At 43.3% G+C, this 23,119-nt stretch overlaps 1 protein-coding gene across 1 annotated transcript in view; it reads right to left on the reverse strand.

Annotated features, from left to right (window-relative positions):
- The window catches only part of EBF2 (EBF transcription factor 2), a 206,196-nt gene that overhangs the window by 45,709 nt on the left and 137,368 nt on the right, over positions 1–23,119 (reverse strand). Inside the window, exon 7 of the mRNA XM_047761726.1 lies at positions 13,163–13,244. Within this exon, the coding sequence (XP_047617682.1) occupies positions 13,163–13,244 (82 nt within the window). The remainder of the gene's footprint in view (positions 1–13,162; positions 13,245–23,119) is intronic.

Consider the following 23,119-nt stretch of genomic DNA (forward strand, 5'->3'; position numbering starts at 1 on the left):
ATTTCCCGAATGACATACCCTGATGGTTCAGATGCACTTCATTATTTTCTATTAACAATGGAAATAAATTTTAATCTCTTGCTGGCCAGCGCTGGCCTCTCATGACAGCAAGGGAATTAACCTGAATTATTTCAGTGTCTGCAAAATTTATTACAAGATTTTAAATTATGTCCAAATGTATGTGCGTGTGCCTGTATATATATATAGATAGATAGATACGAGGCAAGTTCCCGTTTTTAATATTCCAAATATCTTAGACTGTGAGGTATCAAGAAGAGCCTGCCAATTTCACAGAATTTGCAAAATTTTGTAAAGGATTTGATTCCCAAACTCCACCACATGTGCAGTTGTTGCACAAGCGTGTGTGTGTAAGGAATGGTGGTTGTTATACACGAAGACACACACAAATACTGACTTTTCCATACATCCGCTCTACTGGAAGAAGGAACGACGATACGGAGGTGAAGATACATTTGGTACATTGAAAGCTTCGAATTTAACTTCCTTCACTATTTTCTGATGAATGATGACAACGCTGATATTATTCTTCTATTCAGAGGAGTTAAAGTTTCTGAATGTTTGAAGACTAAAGGAAGGAGACTCTGCATTCCAACATCGTCTCCCTCCCAGGCCTTCCCCTTCCACAAGCCAACTTCTTTCCCCTAGTGAGTATTTCCTGGGTCACGAAGGCTGACCTTTTCCATCTGGAATCAATCAGTCAACCCCTGACAACTTCCTGAAACACCTCACTCCATTTCCTGTTCTCTCCCCCTTCTCTCTTTCCCCCTGGTTTGCTTCACTCTTCAAAACTGCAGGCCACAGCAGCTTAATGTTAGAGGGTCAGACACAGTTAGACTCCAAAACACTACACAAGGACACCTTTGACCTTCAAAAATCTTTACATCTTAGCTAAACAAATCAAGGTCAACATTTCTTACCATTACCTTGTTAACTATTTGTAGGCATCTTTGCCAACGGTGGGTCACAGAACCATCCATCTCACTTGTTCTCCTAAGATCATAAACTGGTCTGTTTTAGAAGGGGCAAATTTAGTATTGACAAAAGGTGCCATTCGGAGGTACCTGAAACTGAAAATCTCGAGTGTTATCACAAACACACGGAGAGGGTTCCACACAAAAGAACTTCTGTGCCTCATCAGTGTCTCCGATCACCGAAACCTGATACCTAGTCTTTTCTAAAGCTGTCAGACTCTCTTGGCACTGCCATTCTGCTGGCACAGCCCGAAAAGATGCCAATTAGGAATACAGATGTCCATAATTTGTGTGGGATGGACCCCCGGCTTTTGCTGCTGACACTGGTGACAGCTTTCATTTACTTCTCACAGTTCGTGTATCTGTATTTCAGCTCAAAGCTCCAATAGGAAAGGCTGCAGATGGGAAAACTAAGCCATGGTGGATTACAGCGCTCCTCAACTGGTAGGCTTCAATTCAACACAAAGGCAACAACTGATTATATTCATGCAAAATCATTTGTGATGCGGTAGCTTTAAGTCAAGGGCCAGGAAAGAGGAGTAGGAATCAACTGAAAATGCTTGCATTTTTTTAAGTGAAAGTGGTTTTTCACTTTTTGCTATTCCTCATTTTGCTTAGTGCAATCTCTACTTCTTGGTGAGGCCAGATTCATAAACAGACCAACTGGAGCATGACAGTGTAGGTTCCAATTTTTTTTTTTTTTTTTTAATGGCTGAACCCATGGCATGTGGACGTTCCCGGGCCAAGGATCAAATCCTTGCCACAACTGCGACCTATGCCACAGTGGTGGTTATGCTGGATCCTCAACCCACTGTGCCAGGCTGGGGATTGAACCCGCACCACCTCAGAGACAACACCGGACCCTTAACACGCTGAACCACAGCGGGAACTCCTGTAGCTTCCATTTTGAACCATCCAGCTAACCAAGCAGTTTCAGCTGATGGTACAGAAGTAGAAAAATGAGTAAAAAGTTTGTATCTTCCCTTGAAAACGACAAGAAGGTTTTAAGAATACACTCCACGATGGTGTTAGCAATCTGCTCAAAGTACTCAAGAAAATGGATTGGCTTTCTCAAATTATATTTTTCTTCTCATTACCCAAAAGTACTCCCATGACCCCCACTCTAATAATTTATACAAAGCAGGAGCTGAGTTGTAAAGAGCTCTTTCCTGCCTGTAAAAGGCCACGGTGGGAGTTACCCTTTAGGTGGACACATCCGTTAATCGGCCCGTACAACTAATTTTCCAATAGAGGAGCTGTTTCTTTGGTATAAGAAGGACAGCATAGGGCAGGACTCTGACTACATTGATTTATTCCCATCCTTGGGTTATTTTCACGCCTCACTCTGAAATGTTTTTTAGCTTTTTGGAACTTCACGTTCAGAAAGAAAAAAAAAAAAAAAAAAAGCTATCCTCAAAGCCCTAACTGTATGATTTAGTTGAGTCAAAGGAATGACCAGCTTGGATCTGACTGCCAGCCAAACTTTCTCAGCTCATATCCAGGTGTTCCTACAAAGACCCTAAGCTTGCAGAGGAGGGTAAAAGAAAAAGGGAAGTCAAATGGAAAAATGTGTGGAATGACTAAATGATCTGTTCTTTCAAACGGACGAGAATCCCAGTGTTTGAAAGTCGCTGGAGAATAATCATATTGGTTGGAAACCTCTGTCTATAGATCAGAATTCTTGCTTTGAAAACACACCCAATTCTACCATTCGTCAGAGCCATTTCCCCTCCATTTCAATGAGGGTCATGCACCTTCTAGCCGAATGTGGGGCCTTGGGTAGTTTATTCTCAGAAAAGCTACAATCTGCAGCATTTACAACCCACTCAACGTGGAAGACTCTGATACCTACATACAAACATGTGTCCACTACGCTAAATAAAATGGCCTCGAAAATTCCTGTTATTTTGCCAAGTATGGAAAAAAAAAATTCTTTATGACATTTTACATCTGGAAATGGAATTAAATTCACGATGTGCTTTCCCCTTATAACTGTTCAGTTGCTATATATGTTATTTCAGCTTTCCCAAAGCATAACTATTATGTGGGATTTTATTTTCCACCTGTGGAAGGGGAAAAGAGACACAGAGACCATTAAAGGGACAGAGAAAAGCAAGACAGACTTCTGGTTGTGGTGAGCAATCGGGCTTGGAGTCCGGATCGTGGGAAGAAACACCCCACTGAGGTTTTCTTACACTGCCGAATTCTCACACTCGACAAGGGGAATCTGATGAAACAATTTTGTCTAAGCCTCCATAATTCAACCCAGGCTGAGAACAAACAAATTGGCTACTGCAAATTGTTTCTCCCTACCTCTTTATTCTTGGCACACGTCATATTTTCAAGCCAGATTTAAAGCCCAGATTCTGCTTTGTTACTGGACTCCAGAGTCTCCAAAATTACCTTTAAACACCTACCTACCCCAGAAGTATGGGTTTTGTCATCTTTTTTTTTTTTAAAGGAATTCCCAGAATTCTTAGCAATCGCTGTTGTTTCATATTCCCTGAGGCTACATTTTGTGTTCAGTTGAGTATCAAGTACCAAACCAGGGAACACCAAGTTGATTGCTGTTGAGACAGATGTGGGGCGTTCTGGAGTTGCTCACAGGAAGGGAGGGGGGTCATGGCATTAATGGACATAAGTCGCAAGAAGATACTCTCTTAGGTCACCAGATAGCGCTGCGTTTCAATGAGTCAGAGGGATTTTGTGACCTTCCCAGGCACCGTGCCACATTCAGTGGAGCGCAAAGAAAACGCTGGGACTACCTCAAGGTGTTTACCATGCAGTTGACGAAGCCAAATAAACACTCCACACACTCAGAACATATTACTATATGGTAATACATCACTGGGGACTGAATTATGTGGCTATTGTATCCTCTACAAGTCCAAAGGTAAGAAGAGAAACCGGAACTGAAGGCAGTGGCAAAACATTTTCTTCAAGGACATGAGATTGGAGCTGGGGCTTGAAGAGTTGACAGACTTTTGTTATACAACTCAAGGTAACTGAAATGATTATTCCCCAGCAGTAACTTAAAAAAAAAAAAAAAATCTGGAGTTCCTGCTGTGGCTCAGCGGAAATGAATCTGACTAGCATCTATGAGGATGCAGGTTCGATCCCTGGCCTTGCTCAGTGGGTTAAGGATCTGGCGTTGCTGTGGCTGTGGTGTAGGCCAGCAGCTACAGCTCCGATTAGACCCCTAGCCTGGGAACATCCATATGCCATGGGTGTGGCCCTAAAAAGACAAAAAGACCAAAAAAAAAAAAATCTAATTGGCAAAGAGCACTTCTGCTGGCATATTTTGGCAAATCTGGCTTAGAATGGACACCTTTTAAGAGCTTTTTTTCTTTTAAGTTGAATAGGTACAAAAATCAGGTGGCAATTTTTTTTTTTTTAAACTGGCCTTTGAAATCATCAGGAAGCGCAAAGGTCATTAGCCTGCTTTACAACCTGCTTGTATTTCCCTTCATCTCAAAGGGAAGATACTTTCACCCAACCTCATTTGATTCCCTTGAGTGCACTGCTTTTCCCACCTGAAACGTATGCCAAGTGGGACGGTTATGGTCAAGGGCAGGATTTTACTAGCAGACATTTTGAGGGCCACGGGGGAGCCTTAACATAGCCGATGCAGTTCTGATTTGGCTGGGCCATTCTCTTTCACCAAAGGACCTCTTTCCCAGGGACCTCGTGATTCACCTGTCCTTCATCAAAATCCAGGAGCATGTCGGCCCCATCAGCAGCTTGAGAATCTATGTACTTTCATTGCAAAACTAAGAAAGTTTTGCTTTCCAGGAAGTTCTGCATCTGATTGTCCTGGAATGTGTTCAAGGGTAGGTTTGAGTGCCCAAATCTGAGTCTCTTAAAATGTTGGAGCATTTGGGTTTGGTTTCCATCTAACTGAAATCTGACATAGCCTTTCCCAAAAGGTATATAGGCAACCACCTGCTTTTCTTTCTCTCCCTTTTCTCCCCCAAATAATTCAGAACACATTTCTTATGTGAGCTGGTCGAAGTTCTTCACTCTAATTCTTGTCTCCATTTGAGATACCAAAAGCGGGGGAGGGGGGTGGTGGACAGAAGGGTATACTGTCAAACAGACAAAAGCTTGACAGACCCCACAGCAAGCCTTCCCTAGGCTTAAAGCATTAGACTGAGCCAAAGATCCTTGGACCCTCAGAGGTTTTGTTCTGACTCCAAATAGATAATTATTATTTCTTAACCTGGACTCCCTAGTTTGTTTTACCGCCAGATAATGGACTCACCTGTTGATCAGAGAGGCCATAAGTCAAGTGCTTTTCATTATGCGCTTTAAAAGTGATGCTCAGTAGCCCAGCAACCTTCACATAGTGGGTGAGATCACAGAGCAGCTGGAGTGGGTCTTGAACTGAGCGATCTGAACTGAAGGAACCTGCAGGCAGCTGGAGCTGTATTAAATTTTTACCATTTGGAGTTAATTTAAACTCTCGTTTCCCCCTTCCTCGGGTGTGAGAGAAATATTCAGCATTTTTTATTTCAGGAAAATAGATGGTGGTGCCATTAAAACGTTTTATATCAGAGCTGGGGTTTAAGAAATCATAAGGGTGTGCTGGATGGCGCTTGGCCCTGTTCCAAGACATGAGCAGCTCTGCCCTCTGCTCTCCCATCATTTAGTCAACTCGACGAATGGCTACCGCCCAGCTGTGAGGACAAGGGGTCTCCGCCACCCCATGAACTTCCCCATTGTTCCTGCTCGGCGGCGGCATCCACCCTGCAGCAGGAACAGGCTCGAGGGCTCTCACGTTATCCAGCTCCCCCGAGGATGTCCGTCAGTCCTCACCCACCTCACTTCCTCTCTCCATTCTGATGGAGGAGCTCGTGGTGTCCTCTGCTCCCTTCTTCTCCTCAACTGTGCATTTCTAGTGTCTTCCTCAGAGCTCTGCCAGCCCTGCTAGATATGTCCTCGCAAAGCACCAAGCTCTCTCCGGCCCCTCTCGCAGTCCCCTCCTGGGGTTGGACGCAGATCCCCAGAGCCAAACAGGGATCAGCTCGGCACTGATGTCTTTCCCAACCTGGCCCTGGAAACGGCTTTTCTTTCACCGGAAATGTATGTGCCCCACGATCTCCTGACCGCTTATCTTTCGAAGCAAAGGATGGCAAGAGCTGTTTATGTATCTCTGTCCACTCCCTCGCATAGCTCTCTAGCAAAACGATGACGTTGGCGGACCTAATCTAAAGAGGGGATAATTGAGGGGGTGAACGCGAGACACCCAAGAGTCCCTCAGAAAAGTTCAGCCAATGGCAGTGAGGATTTTTATTCCGATAACAAGAACGCTCGAAGCTGGAATGAAGGAATTCATTTTAAATGATTCTAGGGTTGGCACCTGCTCCCAATTCCAGAATGAGTAATATGTACAAGCTGGTGCTGCCCCTATGATGGGAACTACCCTAGTTCCCGGGAGCGGTCAGGTCTGTTTAAAATAGAGTCCTTTTGAGGCTGGATGGGGGGCGGGGGGAGCTGGTATCTAAGCTTCCCAGTCTCAGGTAAGTGATCTGCTGACATTAGTGTCCTTTTAGAGCTAATGCTGTGGAAAACTCTGAATGCTCTTGGGGCGAGCATCCCCACTTACTCTTATTACAGTGGCAGGTATCATCTGGCTCCCATACTGTCCGTACTCGACTACACTGCTGAGTTCCAGCAGGCAGTACAAGGACAGCTGGCACAGGGGCCACTGTGCTTCCAGGCAGCTCACTTGAAGACCACAGAGAACCAGAGCTAAACTATGTAAATCACTCACTTATCTTATTTTCCTTTTCTCCCCACTAGGGCATCAGTCCCTCAGGGTGAGGAATTTTAGCTGTTCTGCATGCAGATATATCTCCAGCACCTAGGATAGTGCGTGGCATGCAGAATTTCCTCAGTAATATTGGTTGGGTGAATGAATAAATGAAACACAGAGGGCATCTGTGTTTTCACTCTGACTTGGAGCAGACCCAGCCAACCTCTCTAGGAGAGTGAATTGGCAACAAGAGTCCTGGCTGTTGTCAGCTGCTACTGTGTTTTAGGATTTGAATGTGGGAAATGACAACGTGCCTGACTCTTCCAAGAAAATGGCTCGATCTTCTTCTGGGTTTTCCCAACTGCCTGCTCCCTGCCCGCAAGGCAGAGAAGTCAAGACTTTTCTTTTCCTTCACTGAACTGTTAAGCTGGGCATTTCACCTAACTATTCCATTTCAAGGAGGGCAGAAGTGATGGTCCGGCTTCTTGGTTCATGGGTTTAAATACATTGAGGGGTCCTTCTCTCTCTCTTTTTTTTTTTTCCCATTTCTTGGGCCACTCCTGTGGCATATGGAGGTTCCCAGGCTAGGGGTCGAATTGAAGCTGTAGCCACCGGCCTACACCACAGCCACAGCAACGCGGGATCCAAGCCACGTCTGCAACCTACACCACAGTTCATGGCAACACCGGATCCCTAACCCACTGAACAAGGCCAGGGACCAAACCCACAACCTCATGGTTCCTAGGCGGATTTATTAACCACTGCGCCATGACGGGAACTCCAAGGGGTCCTTCTCTTTTTTCCTCCCGCCCTTCCTTCCTTTTTTTTTTTTTTTCCTCTTAAAAACTTATTTAATAACAATTTTTTTGAGCTCCATGGCATATCACTGGGGAGAAGTACAGAAATAAATAAAACACACTGATTACCCTCAAGCAGCACAGAGCCTACTAGACAAATAATAACTGCAAGATATTGTGATCCGTGGCATCACAGAAGCTTATAGAGAACTACGTTGGCACAGAGGAAGGAGCCAATAGGTCTGTCAGGAAAAGTCAGAAAGTTCCTCACTAGAAGGCTAGGCAGAGATGGATTAGAAGTTTGGGATTAGCAGATGCAAACTATTATATATAGAGTAGATAACAAAGTCCTGCTGTATAGCACAGGGAACTGTATTCAACATCCTGTGAGAAACCATAATGGAAAAGAATATGTGTATGTATATATATACACACACATATATAAAACTAAATCACTTTGCTGTATAGCAGAAACACAACATTATAAGTCAACTGTACTTCAGTACAATAACAATTTTTTTAAAGTGCCTCACTGAAGAGGGGACCCTCAGGTGTTCTTGAAGCATGATCAGAAGTCACAGATTGGGGAGAGGTGAAGGGCTCTCAGGCAGAGGTGCAACCACGTGTGACGGTTCCAAGTAATATTCCATGTAGTACAAGTCAGTGAGGTGTGCCTGGTGGGCAGGGCGGGAACATAAGGAAACATCAGGAGGTGCGCGTGGCAGAAGCACTGCCTGATAGGAAGATGCTTCTCCAGCCATGCCTTTTTATTTTATTTTATTTCATTTTATTATTGATTTTTTTTTTTTATGGTGCACCTGTGGCATATGAAAGTTCCCAGGCTAGGGGTCGAATCGGAGCAGCAGCCACCAGCCTACACCACAGCCACAGCAATGCAGGATTCAAGCCACATCTGCAACCTACACTGAAATTCATGGCAACGCCCGTTCCTTAACCCACTGATGGTGGCCAGGGATCGAACCCACATCCTCATAGATACTAGTTGGGTTCTTAACCCGCTGAGCCACAGTCGGAACTCTAAGCCATGCCTTTTTAAATCTGAGCTTTTGTCCATGGACAGTAGATCTTTATAACATTCTTAAAGCAGAGGAGTGATGTGTTTTAAAAGATCCCTCTGGCAGCTGTGCTGAGGATGGAGTAGACAAGGAAAGACGAGAGGCAAAGGCCTGCTGCAGTTTTTCAGGGGAGAGAGGTGGCTTTTGCAGACGCTCAGGAGGAGGAAGTGATGCTTCAACAATAAACGAGGAGGGAGCAGATCTGGGAGTGAGGATTCAGTTCTGTTATGAGCGTGTGTCATTAGTCATCCAAGGGATGATGCCCAGGAGGGGGCAGAGCTGCGTGTCTGCAGCTCCAGGGGAGGAGGAAGTCTGAGAATATGGATCCAGGAGACATCCGGGGACAGACGGCATTTAAACCCAAGAGAGTGGGAAGATCGCCAGGAAGAGCCCTAATTGGACAGGTCCCCATCGTAAGGGTTAAATTATATGGAGGATGCCCATTGGGTGTTAGATGAGTTTCATTTCTTTACATCAGGGATCCATGGAATTCTGGAGATGTTTCAAGAGGTCTCGAACCCCTGAATTTTAAGCAAAACTTTGTTGAAGTGTAGCTTTTTTTTTTTTAATAACATTTTTTCTTTGGCTGTGCCCATGGCATGTGGAAGTTCCCGGGCCAGGGATCAAATGAGCACCACAGTAGCAGCCTGAGCCACTGCAGTAACTGCTGGATCCTTAACTTGCTGCACCACAAGGGAACTCCAAAAGGTATCTTTTTATTGGAAGAAAAGATGAGCTTCTACCAAATTCTCAATGGCATCTGAGCCAAAAAGAGAGTTAAAACTGTGTTTCAATAAATGTTTTATATGTCCATGATACTTAGGATTTGAACTGAATGAAAGAGAGGTCTAGTTCAGTTTGGAAAATAAGTTTGATATGATGGTTTTGTTCTCATTTGAGTTTTTTGGAGAAAGAACCTAGGTTCCACCAGTGTTTGCAGGGATGGTGGAAAGAGGAGGGATGAGAGAGGAGAGAGAATTCGGTTGGATTCATGATTTGGTTAGAAATATTTTGTATTTCTATTCTGCTCAGATCAAATACACACACACACAATACCTCAGATTAAATCCATGTTCAATCATATAGCAAAAGTAGAGAAGAGAAATAATGGTCTATATGGTTTAAAATTATTATCTTGGTCATTCTGAATGACATATATATTCCAGGAATTCCTAAGCTCCCATTTCTTCAGATCAGCCTCCCATTACCATGACTATCTACTATCTCTGGTTTTGTTTCATGTTTTGAACTTCATCCAAGTTTCTCACTTGATCATTAGAGCATATAGTCAAGCCTTTCTCTCTGTAAAAGATCTTTCATGGAAGGCTATACTCTTAATAGAATCTGAGTATAGTATAAAAATTACCAAGCATTTTGTGAATCAAAGGACACTGTCAAGAAAATAAAAAGCCAGTGACAGAATGAGAAAAAAATATTTGCAGACCATTTATCTGATAAGGACCTAGTATTCTAAACATATAAAGAATTCTCACAACACAACAATAAAAAAGAAACCCAATTTAAAAATGGGCAAAGGATTTGAATGAACAATTCTTCAAAGAAGATATCAAGTGGCCAAAAGGTACATGAAAAGATGTTTGACATAGTTAATCATTAGAGAAAGATAAATGAAAAGTATGAGATACCACTTTACATTTACAGGTGGATAGATTTTTTTAATAGCAAGTAACGAGTGGTGGCAAAGATATGGAGAAATTGAAACTTTTACGTATTACTGATGGGAACGTAAAATGGTGCAGCCACTGAGGAAAACAATTTAGTAGTTCCTCAAAAAGTTAAAGATGGGGTTACCATTAAACCGAGAAATTCTACTCTCGGGTGTATACTCAAGAGAATTAAAAACATTTTCACAAAATAACATGTGTACAGTATTTGTAACAGCATTATTTATAAAAGCCAAAAAGTAGAAACAACCCAGGTGCCCATCAACTGATACACAGATAAACAAAATGTGGTATGTTTTTTATAATGGAATATTACTCAGCCATAAAAAGGAATGAAATACTGTTACATGCTACATCACAGATAGACCTTGAAAACATGCTAAGTGAAAGAAACCAGACACAAAAGAGAACATATTATATGATTCCATTTATAGGAGATGTCCAGAATAGACAAATCAGTGGAGAGAGAAAGTAGATTAGTAGTTGTCAGTGGGTGGAGAGAAAAAGGAATTAGGAAGTGTGGGGTTTCTTTTGGGGATGATGGAAATATCCTGAAATTATATGGTGGTGCAGTTGCACAACAATCTGAATATACAAAAGCCACTGGACTGCACACTTTAAAATGGTTAAAATGGTGACTGTATGTTATATGGACTTTATCTCAATAAAAAATGCAAAAAAAATTTTTTTCCAATTGACTTTAGCTCTACCCCAAGACCATCATAGAATCCACACACTTAAAAAAGAAATCTTTTCCCTTGTCTTTTCGAAGGTCAGATACATTTGCATAGGATAAGAATTCCTCATCATTTCGAGATCAACAATATTTTTTCTAATCCTGTTACAAATTCAGGCACATTAAAAGCTTCACTTAGTAAATAAAAAGAAATAGAGGACATATTAGGTGCATTCACTTAGTGAGTACATTTCTAAAATTTGGGATAAATAAAATGACAAGGTATCCTGTTAAAAGGTTCTTAGAAGGATCTTCTCAAATTTAAAACTCTTTGGAAGGGAAGATAGAGAATTAGGGTGGATATGAATCTAAGCTGCCAGCTTCTTTCCCTGCCTCTGTTTCTTTCAGATGAGAAAGCTAAGCTTTGGGCACCTGGGCACTTTGGAATTCTTTTGAACATCAGTCTTTTTTGGACTGAAATTATATACATTTCCATTTGGAATGCTGAGTACCATAAACATCCACTATGCACAACATCCCTGCTTGGCCCCCAAGAAAACCATTTTATTTCCATTTGTCTTCGTATCATACAGCAGGGGAAGGGTCTGCAGAATGGAGAGGTGGGGCTTCCCTTTTTTAGGAGAGGTTGGTATTAGTGCTAAACAGCAATAAAAAAGAGTTTGCGCTTGGTAAATGCAAATGCTTACATTTAGAATGGATAAGCAGTGAGGTCCTACTATACAGCACAGGGAACTATATCCAGTCTCTGGGACAGACCATGATGGAAGCTTATGTAAGAAAAGGAATATATATATGACTGGGTCACTCCGCTGTACAGCAGGAATTGACACAATGCTGTAAATCAACTATACTTTAATTTTTTTTTAATGGTTAAAAAAAAAAAAAAGTGCTGGTCACAGCCAGATTGCTACCCATGATGCAGTGAAAAAAAATTACAAGAATTTTTGTTTTTCAAGGTCATGCTTACTGCCCTGCGTGTGCCCATCTCCCCTATTAACTCCTTCATCGCTCCATAACTAAACCACAGAAGCTCTCTGAGTGACAAAAAGGAGCAGAAACAGAATCTGTGGGGTCCAGTGTGAAATGAATATGTGCCGCCCCTTGTTGAGAAATTTCGGAAAGAATTTCCCAAAAGGCAACAGCAGAGCATAAACCTAGCAGCTGCACATGCTGCAAACCCAGGGTCTGGTGGAAAGAGTTTGATCAGACACATCCTCCTGGCTCCCGGCTCCACCACCTCCTTCCTGTGATGAGAGGCCAGTTACTCAAGCTGCCAGAACCTCGCTTTCCCCACCTGAAATAGGAAGCTAATCATCCCCATCTCTCACCGTGCTGCCAGGATTTTTAAAATTTTTTTAATTTTTAAGTCTCAAGCTTGAATACAATTGTTTAACAGGTTTTTCATCTTTCTATGGGGAAAAGAGCGGGGGGTCTTTCGAGTGGGTGTGAATGGCAGGAAAGCCACTTGGTGGATTAAGTGAGAGTCCTTCAAAGATGCAGGAAAGGAGCCAAGAGGGGCTTCCCTCCCTCGCATCTCCAACCTGACCCCCTTTGCCTCGTTGTGTTTTTATTAGCTGGTATCCCCAGTACATCCGTGGCAAGGGTGATGAAACCGGTGGCAGATTTAACGGCCAGGCAGCTGGGTCACTGTTCCCGTGGGCCTTGTTGTCGTGCTGCGATCTTAAAGTGACCACGGCTGCTTGGGCACCGGCTCCCCCAAAGATGCCGGGAGAGACCACTGAATGGTTAATCGGTGGCAAAGGAAGGGAAGAGGCTGTTGCTTGCAGAAAGCACAGAGAAGCTGCTTTGAAAAATCCCAAGGTGGCTGAATATCAAGAACACGGTTCCTGCTGTGGGCAGCTGTGTGTGCGAAGGGCAGCCTGAGGGCTTAAAATCAAATCTCCAGCATGAGCTGGTGCCCCTCCCCTGGGGTTCTGGCAATGGAGGCAGAAGGCCTGAACATTACAAAATGAAGAAGCCCTCGGTACTACCTGAAGAGGGTGATCATTTAGAGTTACCTTTTTCTATTGTTAGCAGCATCTGTGAAAAATGTTTTCTAAGGAAAAGAAACAACAAAACAACAACAACAACAAAAAAGAGGGCTAAGGAGAGAGAAAACAGAATGACTTATTTACCAGGAAAGAACTGCAGGCCCCTTACCTGAAACCTTCTCATGTCCCTGGGGTTTCCTGCTGTTTTCAAACAATTCTGATTGCACTTGAGGAAAAATTTTAGAAAGAATCTGTGAAGAGAAAGCAAAGCGTTACCCTTTTAAGTAAACATGTTTTAAGAGCGAATATATCTGCATTATATTAGATGTGATTTGAAAGTGATTGGATTTCAGGCCTGGGGAATTTCAGCCAGCCCTGCCTGTGAAGGAACAGGGCTGACCCTCTGCAATTTGCAAATTTGGATGTTTTCGGTCCCAAGTCAGCTCCATCATTGCTGAGGGTTGCGAGGTGGTTCATAAGCTGGGTTCTGGTTTGCACACACGCACCTCCTCCCCATTGCCCACCAAGTGGCTGGGGAATGCTCTCTCCAAGAAAAAAAAAAAAAAGCTTCACAAGCAGTAGTGGCTCCCAGAGGGTTTAAAATGGCATGACTTAGCCCAGAATCCCAGGGTTCCTCACGTAGGTGACTTTCTGCACGCACACACACCTCTCACACATACACCCTCACACACAAAGGGGGCCTGATATTTTCAACTGATGGCTATAAAATCAGAAAATAATATGTTACTACCCAAACACAGTCTGTGCACGTAAAGGCTAGGGTTGTTAGGCTTGATAACAAGTGTGAATGTCCTTTCAGACCTTCTATAGATTATCCAGAAAAATACAAAGGCACAGAATAATGGTCTGAGGTTATTCTTCGCAAAACGTATGTTCAAGCCAGTATTTTCCTGGATAACCTCTCTGCACACTTTTATAATCAGGCTTCTCTGATCAGATTGAGTACAGAAACCAAGAGAAAGGGCAGAGTGATCTTTTCAGCCATTTCCCTATTTAAAGCTTGGAATTTTGTTTCAAAATACAATAAGTTTTTCATTTATTTCACTTGCAGAGTCCTTTTCCTTAAAAAAAAAAAAAAAAAAAAATCCAGCTTTTGCAGTGTTAAAGTCCCAGGTGAGCTAGGCCTCTTTCCCTTTCTGTTACTATGACAACGAAATTTTACCGCAGTCCCAAAGTCCCTTCAGAACTCTCACATCCATGCCTTGAATTAGAACTTTAAAGGAAAAGATATACATTTTTTCCCTGGATTTACCAACAAAAATAAGTAGAAATCAACACTGCTTCCAAAAATTCTATTTTAAAGCAACGGTTGTCGAGATGCTCTTGTGGTGACCTTCTGTTTATTTCTTTTTTTTTTTTTTTTAACAATCACACAAAAGAATTAGAGAGCGCTCCAATTCATTGTATTTAGCCCTTACAAAAAAAAAGAAAAGAAAACCTGATAAAAAGATAAACATAGATGGTGAAGGAGGAGAAAAGGGGAATTCTCCTCTTCAGAGAATTTTCTCTAGATTTGCTAAAAAGATTTGGCCAAGGGTTCACTTGACCCCCTGTTTGAATCCAAGGTTGGGTGTGAAAATTTGGAAAGAAGAGCAAAATATTTTTTCCATTATATTCTAACATCTGCTTTTCACGTCTCTCTCTGCATCTTTCCTGGGGTGGGAGGTTAGGTATGGCTTCCTGAGCCATGAAAGGGGTCTGGGGTCTTTATCCCAGGTACTAGGCAGAGAATGACAAGGCAGAGAAAACGCTCCTTGTTGCTTTATGCTGAGTTCACATTCCCAACCTGCCTCCTCTAGAAAGTGCAGTGGGGCGTCTGTTAGAAAGAAGAGCTGCTTGTATTTAGATTGATCAGAATGCAAACATTTTATTTTTTAAAGGGGAAACATTTTTTTTTTCCACTCCTGCATTCCTAGCAGGATCCCCAGTAGCCACGTAAAATGCCTGGAGATGCTCTTACAAAAGACTTCAGACTTGCCTTTTTCTCACTTGAGTCTCTAGCCAAACAATAGCCCCTGCCCTCACCCCCACATCTGTCCTCCACCGCGTGCCCCAATCCCCCAGTAATTTACATCTTTTCTCCTGCTAAAGCCAAATCGAGTGCTTTTTCTTACAAACTCTTCGGGTTCCAGGAAAGTTTTGCCACAGCGGGGCTCCTTACGTGTTAGCTTCCCCTCACCTACCCCACCCCTTGTCCAAAATCTATCTGCTGAAAACATGAATGTTCATGACGGCGTCGTGTGAATGATGAGGAAGCGCAAAGGAGATAAATGTTGACATAGAAGCAAATCGATTTAGGGAGACGAAGGGCCTGCTGAAAGGCTTCGTTCGTTTTAAATTAGGACCCTTAACAGTTCTTTGGCTAGAAAACACCCAGTTTGGACTCTTTTGGTGGCGTGGGGTCTGAGTTTATAACCTACACAGCCCCCTGCACCCCACAGATATAACATCCTATTCGCAAATGGGGCGGCGGGGGGGGGGGGATTCTCTTACATTGTACTGTACTTTCTAAAAAATGGCATTGCTACCTCTAAATGGCTAGCACCAGAAGTGATGGTCTGCATGTTTTAGATGTGGACCTAGAAATCAATTTAAAGACATTCTGGGGCTTTCTGACACTTTCAGGTTTTTTTCCTCTTCCTTTTTCAGTCTCTTGCCTTCCTTCCCGCTACCCCCGCCACCCACCCTGCTCAGGGGCTTGGCATAGAACCCTCCACTCACCATCTCCTCCATTAACCATGGGATAACTTGCAGGGAACAAATCCCCAGAGTCTAGATCCCTTCGAAGCCTGGAAAATGTCAGCTCTCTCCACTCAGAAACGGGAAACCAAAATGAAGTACAAGATTCAGACCAAATATGCAGAAACTCCTTAGGATGGAGGCTGTGATTTTCACTTTCTCCAAACAATGACTCCAAAAAGATTCTGACCACTTAGCATGGTACCCTCTGCAAGGCTTCTGATCTCATTCCTCAAGAGTGAACACTAAAGACTACAGGTTTATCCTTTTTTTTTTTTTTGGTCTTTTTGTCTTTTCTAGGGCTGCTCCCATGGCATATGGAGGTTTCCAGGCTAGGGGTCCAATCAGACTTGTAGCTGCCAGCCTACGCCAGAGCCACAGCAACACCAGATCCAAGCCACGTCTGCGACCTGCACCACAACTCACAGCAACGCTGGATCCTCAACCCCTGAGCAAAGCCAGGGATTGAACCCATAACCTCATGGTTCCTAGTTGGATTTGTTAACCACTGCGCCACGACGGGAACTCCACAGGTTTATCCATGTTTGATAAGAGAAAGAAGAATAGAGAGCAGGGTCCAAATCTGAACTCAAGCCCTCAGCGTTCAAATCGGCTTCTGGGTCAACTGAGACCAAAGAAGTCAAGGCCCAGAGGTCTGTTTAGTGCTAAGTGTCTTGACCTGCTACCAGCTAACTATGAAACCACCTTACCTCACTGCTCTGGGCCTAGTTTCTTCAACTGTTAAAAGGAGGGTTTCACCAGATTATCTCTAGAGTTTCTTCCAACCTTAATATTCTCTGACGGCCGAGAAAAATGCGTAGAGTTGAGAATCTTCCAGAAAGAGTGGCATTGGGAGAAGAAACCACTGAACACAAGAGACTGTGACTCACTGCAATCTACATGGAGGTGTGTGAGGGGGTTTCTGAGAGAGAAGACAAACCCCTTGACTGGAGACTGTGAAAGAAAAATAAGCAAGGACAGCTATTTGGTGAAGAGCAGGGCATCTTGGCTGATGCCCTGGCCAGAGCTGGTGGGACTCAGAGGCTGATGGGCGGGTTGCTGAGGGAGAGGCACCACTCCCTTAGGATCCTTTCTCTGGGCTTCTGTGGCAGGAGACAGTAGCTGAGGAATATCGCAGATCAGAGCCACCTCTGTCCCTGCTTCCCATCCTGTGTGGTCCAGCAGCTGAAGGGTACAGAGGTCACAGAGGGGAGGAGAAGAAGGCTTTGCCAAATGTCTGCTCTGTGCCATGCTCTGAGCTACATGCTTGCTCTACAACGCCTCATTTGTTTTTCACAACAACTGTATGAGTGACGAATCATCTCACAGCTAGGAAAAACAAAGGCGCCAAGAATTTAAGAAATTTGCCCCAAGATCACGCAGCTTGTCAGTGGCAGAAATAAGAATTTGAACCTGAGTCTTTCTGGCAGCAAGCTCCATCTGGCGTTCTCTGCTTCCTGTACCAATTAGATTGTGGTGTTGGTTGCATAACTCTGTCAATACGCGAAAGACCACTGAATGCTAGGCTTTGAATGGGTGAACTTTATAATGTGTAAACTGTATCTCACTGTAACTGTCTTTTAAAAACTTCAGAAAACATAGTCTGAAAAAAAGCAAAAACAACAAGAACCAAACCCCACAAGGATTCTGGTTTCTTGGAGAATGAGAAAGAGGACTAGAGCACCTCAAAAAGAAAACACGAAGTCAAAGAGAGTTGCATGGAAGTAAATGCTTACTATTGAAAACTCCTGCTGAATTCATGTATTTACTCATGTGGTCAGTTATGAAGTGTGGAGGATGTGCCACAAAGGTTCAGCAGAATAGCAAACAAGATGGACAAAACCTTTGCCTCTGCGGAGCACACAATCAAGCTATGCAAAATATACTTCTTTAGTTCCTGAAATGAGTCTGGAGATCTCTGAATATGGCTCTGAATAAGACATTAGGTGGGAGGGAGTGGGATGGATGGAGAGGTTGGAGTTGGTAGATGCAAACTATTCCATTTAGAATGGATAAGCGATGAGGTCCTACTGTACAGTATAGGGAACTATATTCAATCTCTTGGGACAGACCATGATGGAAAATAATATGAGAAAAAGAATGTGTATATATATGTTTGGATCACTATGCTGTACAGCAGAAATTGAGACAACACTGTAAATCAATTATACTTTAATAATAAAGAAAAGACACTAGGGATTCACCTAGTATCCAAGAAATTTCTTCTCTTCCCCATCTCTGGAGTATTAGAACACTTGGCATTGTTCAAGAATACAATAAAAGCTCCTAGGTGGCTCTCGACATGTCCTGAGTACTTCCCAAATAAAAACTAAGACTCAAATTAGAGGGACAAATAGGGCGCAGAGTTCAGGTCTGGTGAAGGGGGACAGAGGGAATCTCTAAATCACAGGAAGGGCGACTACTTCATATATTCATGCCAGACTTGGAGATTATAGCCAACAATCTGGCTAGTCCAAAACCCAGCATACTATTCCTCCAGATTTGTGGAAGAAGCTGTTCAACTGACCTCCAATTAAAAATCCAAGATCTAGTGCCTTCTAAAAACTTGTAATACAAAAAAACCTTTAGGAAAACGCTGTGGAAGACACCTTTCAAGAAAAAGATTAGACAATAGTATATATCAAAAGAATGTGGGCGGTCCTGTTGTGGCTCAAACGAATCTGAGTAGCATCCATGAGAATGCAGGTTTGATCCCTGGCCTTGTTTAGTGGGTTAAGGATCTAGCGTTGCTGTGGCTCTGGCGTAGGCCGGCAGCTACAGCTCCAGTTCAACCCCTAGCCTGAGAACCTCCATGTGCCATGGGTGTGGCCCTAAAAAGACACATCAAATCAAATCAAAATAAAAAAGAATGTGAACTTGGCGCTACCATTATGCAGAGTCTTACTCCATTGCAAAATAATATGTAAAGCACCTTTCACTGTGAAAGTTTATTCCTATTCCCTTAAAAAAATCTAATTCTACTTATCCTGGGAACAGCTTCTGTGATGACACGGCCACGCCTTACACACCATGGATATGAGACCACTCCCTCACTCTCCAAGCACCAAGAGGGAGCATGCTGTATCTGGTTTTCTTTCTGCCATGATGCCCACACACGCAGGTTGGATCACTAAAGGCCAAGCCTCATAGGGAGCTGATACAGCCTTACACACATGTAGGTTCTTAAAAGGTTGTGTCTATTGATTTTTAAGGAAGTCACATTTCATCCAGATTAACTGCTAAACCTCCTTTTCCGGAGTCCAATAGATTAAAATCACTTAGCTTCTATTGTTTGTGCATGCTTCTGAAAATAAGATAACCCCTTTCTCTTAAAGCACTCACACATCATTTCTGAGAACTACCAAAGGCTGGGATGGGCTGGATCATAAAATCATATCTGAAGGAACTAGACAGTTGTCTCACTTCTGCCAGAGTTTTTTCAAACCTACGTTTTTTTTTGTTTGTTTGTTTGTTTGTTTGTTTTTGTCTTTTTAGGGCTGCACCTGCGGCATATGGAGGTTCCCAGGATAGGGGTCTAATCAGAGCTATAGCCACCGCCCTTCGCCACAGCAACGCAGGATCTGAGCCTCATCTTCGACCTACACCACAGCTCATGGCAACGCCGGATCCTTAACCCAGTGAGTGAGGCCAGGGATGGAACCTGCATCCTCATGGATGCTAGTCAGATTTGTTTCCTCTGAATTCCCTTTCAAGCCTACACTCTAGAGGAGTAGGCAGAGGGGGAAGCTGTGTTGAATGGACACACCATGGGGCCCTTCTCGTACTCTTAAGAACAGCCCGCAAGGCAGCTCACTCTGCTTCACATGGGAGGAAAACCTCCAACTGGTTTCCACTTGAGACCAGAGTGAAAACACGAGGACGGTGTTCTACCTTCAATCCAGGTCTTAACTGTAATATCCTCTCTGAGCCTCTGACATCAGAGAGAACACATTTTCCTCTTCCCAAAGCCTCCAACAGAACCCAAACTCCAGGCGTCCCAAATGAGGAGAATGATAGCAGAGGGCCCCTGCCGTGGCCTGAAGATGATGTGTCCTTGATACGTCTGTTGGTGGTGGAGGTCTCAGCCCAGCTCAGAAAGGGCCCTGGAGCTCTAGGACCTGGCGAAGACCCTCCCGCAAGTCCACAAAAATATAGAGACTCTGGAAGGTCAAACTGCCAGGTGGCTCTTGCTACACCCTAAAAAAAAGTGACAGTGGGACATCTGAAAACACGTGGTGCTTGAGAACTGCTTGGTGAGATGGTACCTGGAACAAAGACTCAAGAAGATCTATGGAGAGAGGAGATAATTTAAACTTTTTGACTGACTGGCTTATTTAAGTTTAAATCAAAGACTCTATTTTGTAAGCTGCTTTTCTATGCAATCCATTTATTTAAACAACTCCTTAAAATGTAAATATAAATACAAGAAAAGAGTAGGTACAGAATCTTTAATCTCCACAGACATTCCTAAAGGGTTGTTTTCCACTAAAGCTTAGCTCACCTCAGCGATTTCAATGAAAATCCGTTTCAGATCCGAAAGACTCAAGTTTACAGAAATTTTTAATGGAATGCATTTTCTTTTTTCTTTTTTCTTTTTTTTTTTTTTTTGTCTTTTGTCTTTTCAGGGCCACTCCCGGGGCATACGGAGGTTCCCAGGCCAGGGGTCGAATCGGAGCTGTAGCCGCCAGCCTGCACCACAGCCACAGCACCACAGGATCCGAGCCACGTCTTCGACCTACACCACAGCTCACGGCAATGCCAGATCCTTAACCCACTGAGTGAGGCCAGGGATCAAACCCACAACCTCACGGTTCCTAGTCAGATTTGCTTCCACTGCGCCACAATGGGAACTCCATGGAATGCATTTTCTTGCTTCCGATTTATAGTCAATCTCTCTAACTCCCCTCGGCTAAAAGTTTAATTATGATAATGATTACAACAATGATAAATAAAGAGTCCATATTTATAGACTTCATATTATTTGCTGTGTACTACATATGATTTCATTTAATTCCCCCCACTCTGAGAGTAGGAGAATTAACATCCCTGTTTTACAGAGGACTCAGAAAGCTTGAATTGCTCACCCAAAGTCAAACGGCTAGTAAGTGGAAGAGCTAGAGTGGACCTCAGGCTTGTCCGACCCTAGAAAACCACTGTTACTAAGGTGGGAGTTTGGACAAGTTCCTTTGGGAGGAAATGATGGGACAATTAGCCAAGCAGCTCCTTTTTTCAGGGCATGGGTGTTCGGGTCACGTCACCTCCTTAATCTTATTCTCTGTAAATAAGAACGGGGTCGTCTTCAAGGTACAAAACAAGACAAGCAAACGAGCAAAGATGTCTGTCATTCCTACCAGGGACTGGGTTCTGCAGAAATTCTGTAGCTGTATTAGAATCTGCAGAGGCAGAGAAGCAAGTCTGTCAGATATGTGGAAAACAAGACATCTCAAGAACCCACGTGGTCCAAAGATGCATGACCCAATTAGCTGCAGCCCTCTCCGAGAAGAATGTAAAAGCTTGCTGAGGTAGATGAGGGAGAGTCAAGGTCATGTGTCCATCCTGCACATTACTATTTCAATGTAGAGCACAGGGAACCCTACTCAATATTCCGTGATAACCTAGGTGGAAAAAGAATGTGAAAAAGAGTGAATGTGTGTATACGTACAACTGAATCACTTTGCTGAACAGCAGAAATGATCACCACATGGTACATCAACTATACTTCATCAAACTTTTAAAAATGGGGCCAAAAAAAAAAGAGTACAGAGGGGGAAAAAAAAAAAAAAAAAGGCCAGAAGTCAAATGTGTAACATAGAAGTTGAATTAAGTTTTGGAAAATTTTTTTGAGAATAAGTCATCAAAGCTAAATTTTGAAAGCATTTCCCAGGGGACAGAGAAGAGCCTCTTACATTGGAGATTTTTTTAATAGACCAGCAAGCTAATTCCTTCGGCAGCAGATAATTTCAGTCCTCTATGTGGCTTTCACTCGGGTGTCCCTATCAAGCCACTTCCAGATGATGTCAAGGCTTCTGCAATTATTATTATTATTGCTTAATATTTATTGTAAAAACTAGGGATCTTCAACCGCATCCTAGATGACGTGACCTCCTAGGCCAGTGGTGAGGATTTGATATCCATGGAAAGTCACGACGGGAGCTCCATGGGATGCATTTTCTTGCTTCTGATTTATAGACAGTCTCTCTAACTCCCTGCCATCTAGTGAGTTAACTTCTTCATGGTTTGCTAGTTCTCCCCATCCCCGTCCCCCAAATTGTCCCTTCTTCCCCTCCACATTTGAAAATGGCCCATTTTCCTAACAAAACTACACCAGAAGGGAGTTGCCATAAATTCAAACTGGTTTTCTCTGCATTGTTTCTCTCTCCAATATTGGTATATACTCCTCTTGAAGGTCTTCCCTGAATTTTTAGAGAGAGGATCTTTTTTTTTTTTTAATTTTAATTTTCTTTTTAAAGCCGCACTTGTGGCCTATAGACATTCCCGGGCTAGGGGTCAAATTGGAGCCATAGCTGCCAGCCTACGTCACAGCCACAGCGAAGCAGGATCCAAGCCACATCTGGGACCTATGCCACAGCTTGAGGCAACCCTGGACCCTTAACCCAAGGGGCGAGGCCAGGGATCGTACTCGAATCCTCATAAATACTAATCGAATTCTTAACCCCTGAGCCACAACGGTAACTCCTCTTTTTCCTTTTAAATATCCCTCTCTTGGAGTTCCCCTTGTGGCTTAGTGGGTTAAGAATCCGACTAGTATCCATGAGGATGGGGGTTCAAACCCTGGCCTCGCTCAGTGGGTTAAAGGATCTGGCATTGCTGTGGCTGTGGTGGAGGCTGGCAGCTGCAGCTCCCTAGCCTGGGGACTTCCATATGCCACGAGTGTCCTAAAAAGACCAAAAAATAAATAAATAAAATATAAATAAAAATGAGAAAAAGAACATACCATTAATCCATGACAATAGATTGCAGGAAAAGCACAACAACAAAAATATGGTAGATGAAAATCCTCATCCCTGTTTCCAGTAAACTACGATCAGGCAAAAGAATTCAGAGCTGTGTACACTCATTCTGGTTCCTAACTGGCCACAGGCCCCATCGACTCATTTTTTCTTCAGCGTTCCCTCCAATTGCAAGCTCCAGGAAATGGCATTTCAGTTTGGCAACGGACCCTCTGTTCGTTACCAAACACACGGCCTCCTGGGTGGGATCTGCTGTATTCATTTAGGCACCAGGAGGGTGTATCTTCCCCCACTGCGTAATTCTGACTCCGTATCCACAGACCTCATTTCAAAGCCATTTCAGGACTTTTTTTTTTTTTTTTTCTGAAGTGAATGTCTCCCATCGCTCACATGGC

Source organism: Phacochoerus africanus, chromosome 15 (genome assembly GCF_016906955.1).
Source record: "Phacochoerus africanus isolate WHEZ1 chromosome 15, ROS_Pafr_v1, whole genome shotgun sequence".
NCBI classification, from domain to species: domain Eukaryota; kingdom Metazoa; phylum Chordata; class Mammalia; order Artiodactyla; family Suidae; genus Phacochoerus; species Phacochoerus africanus.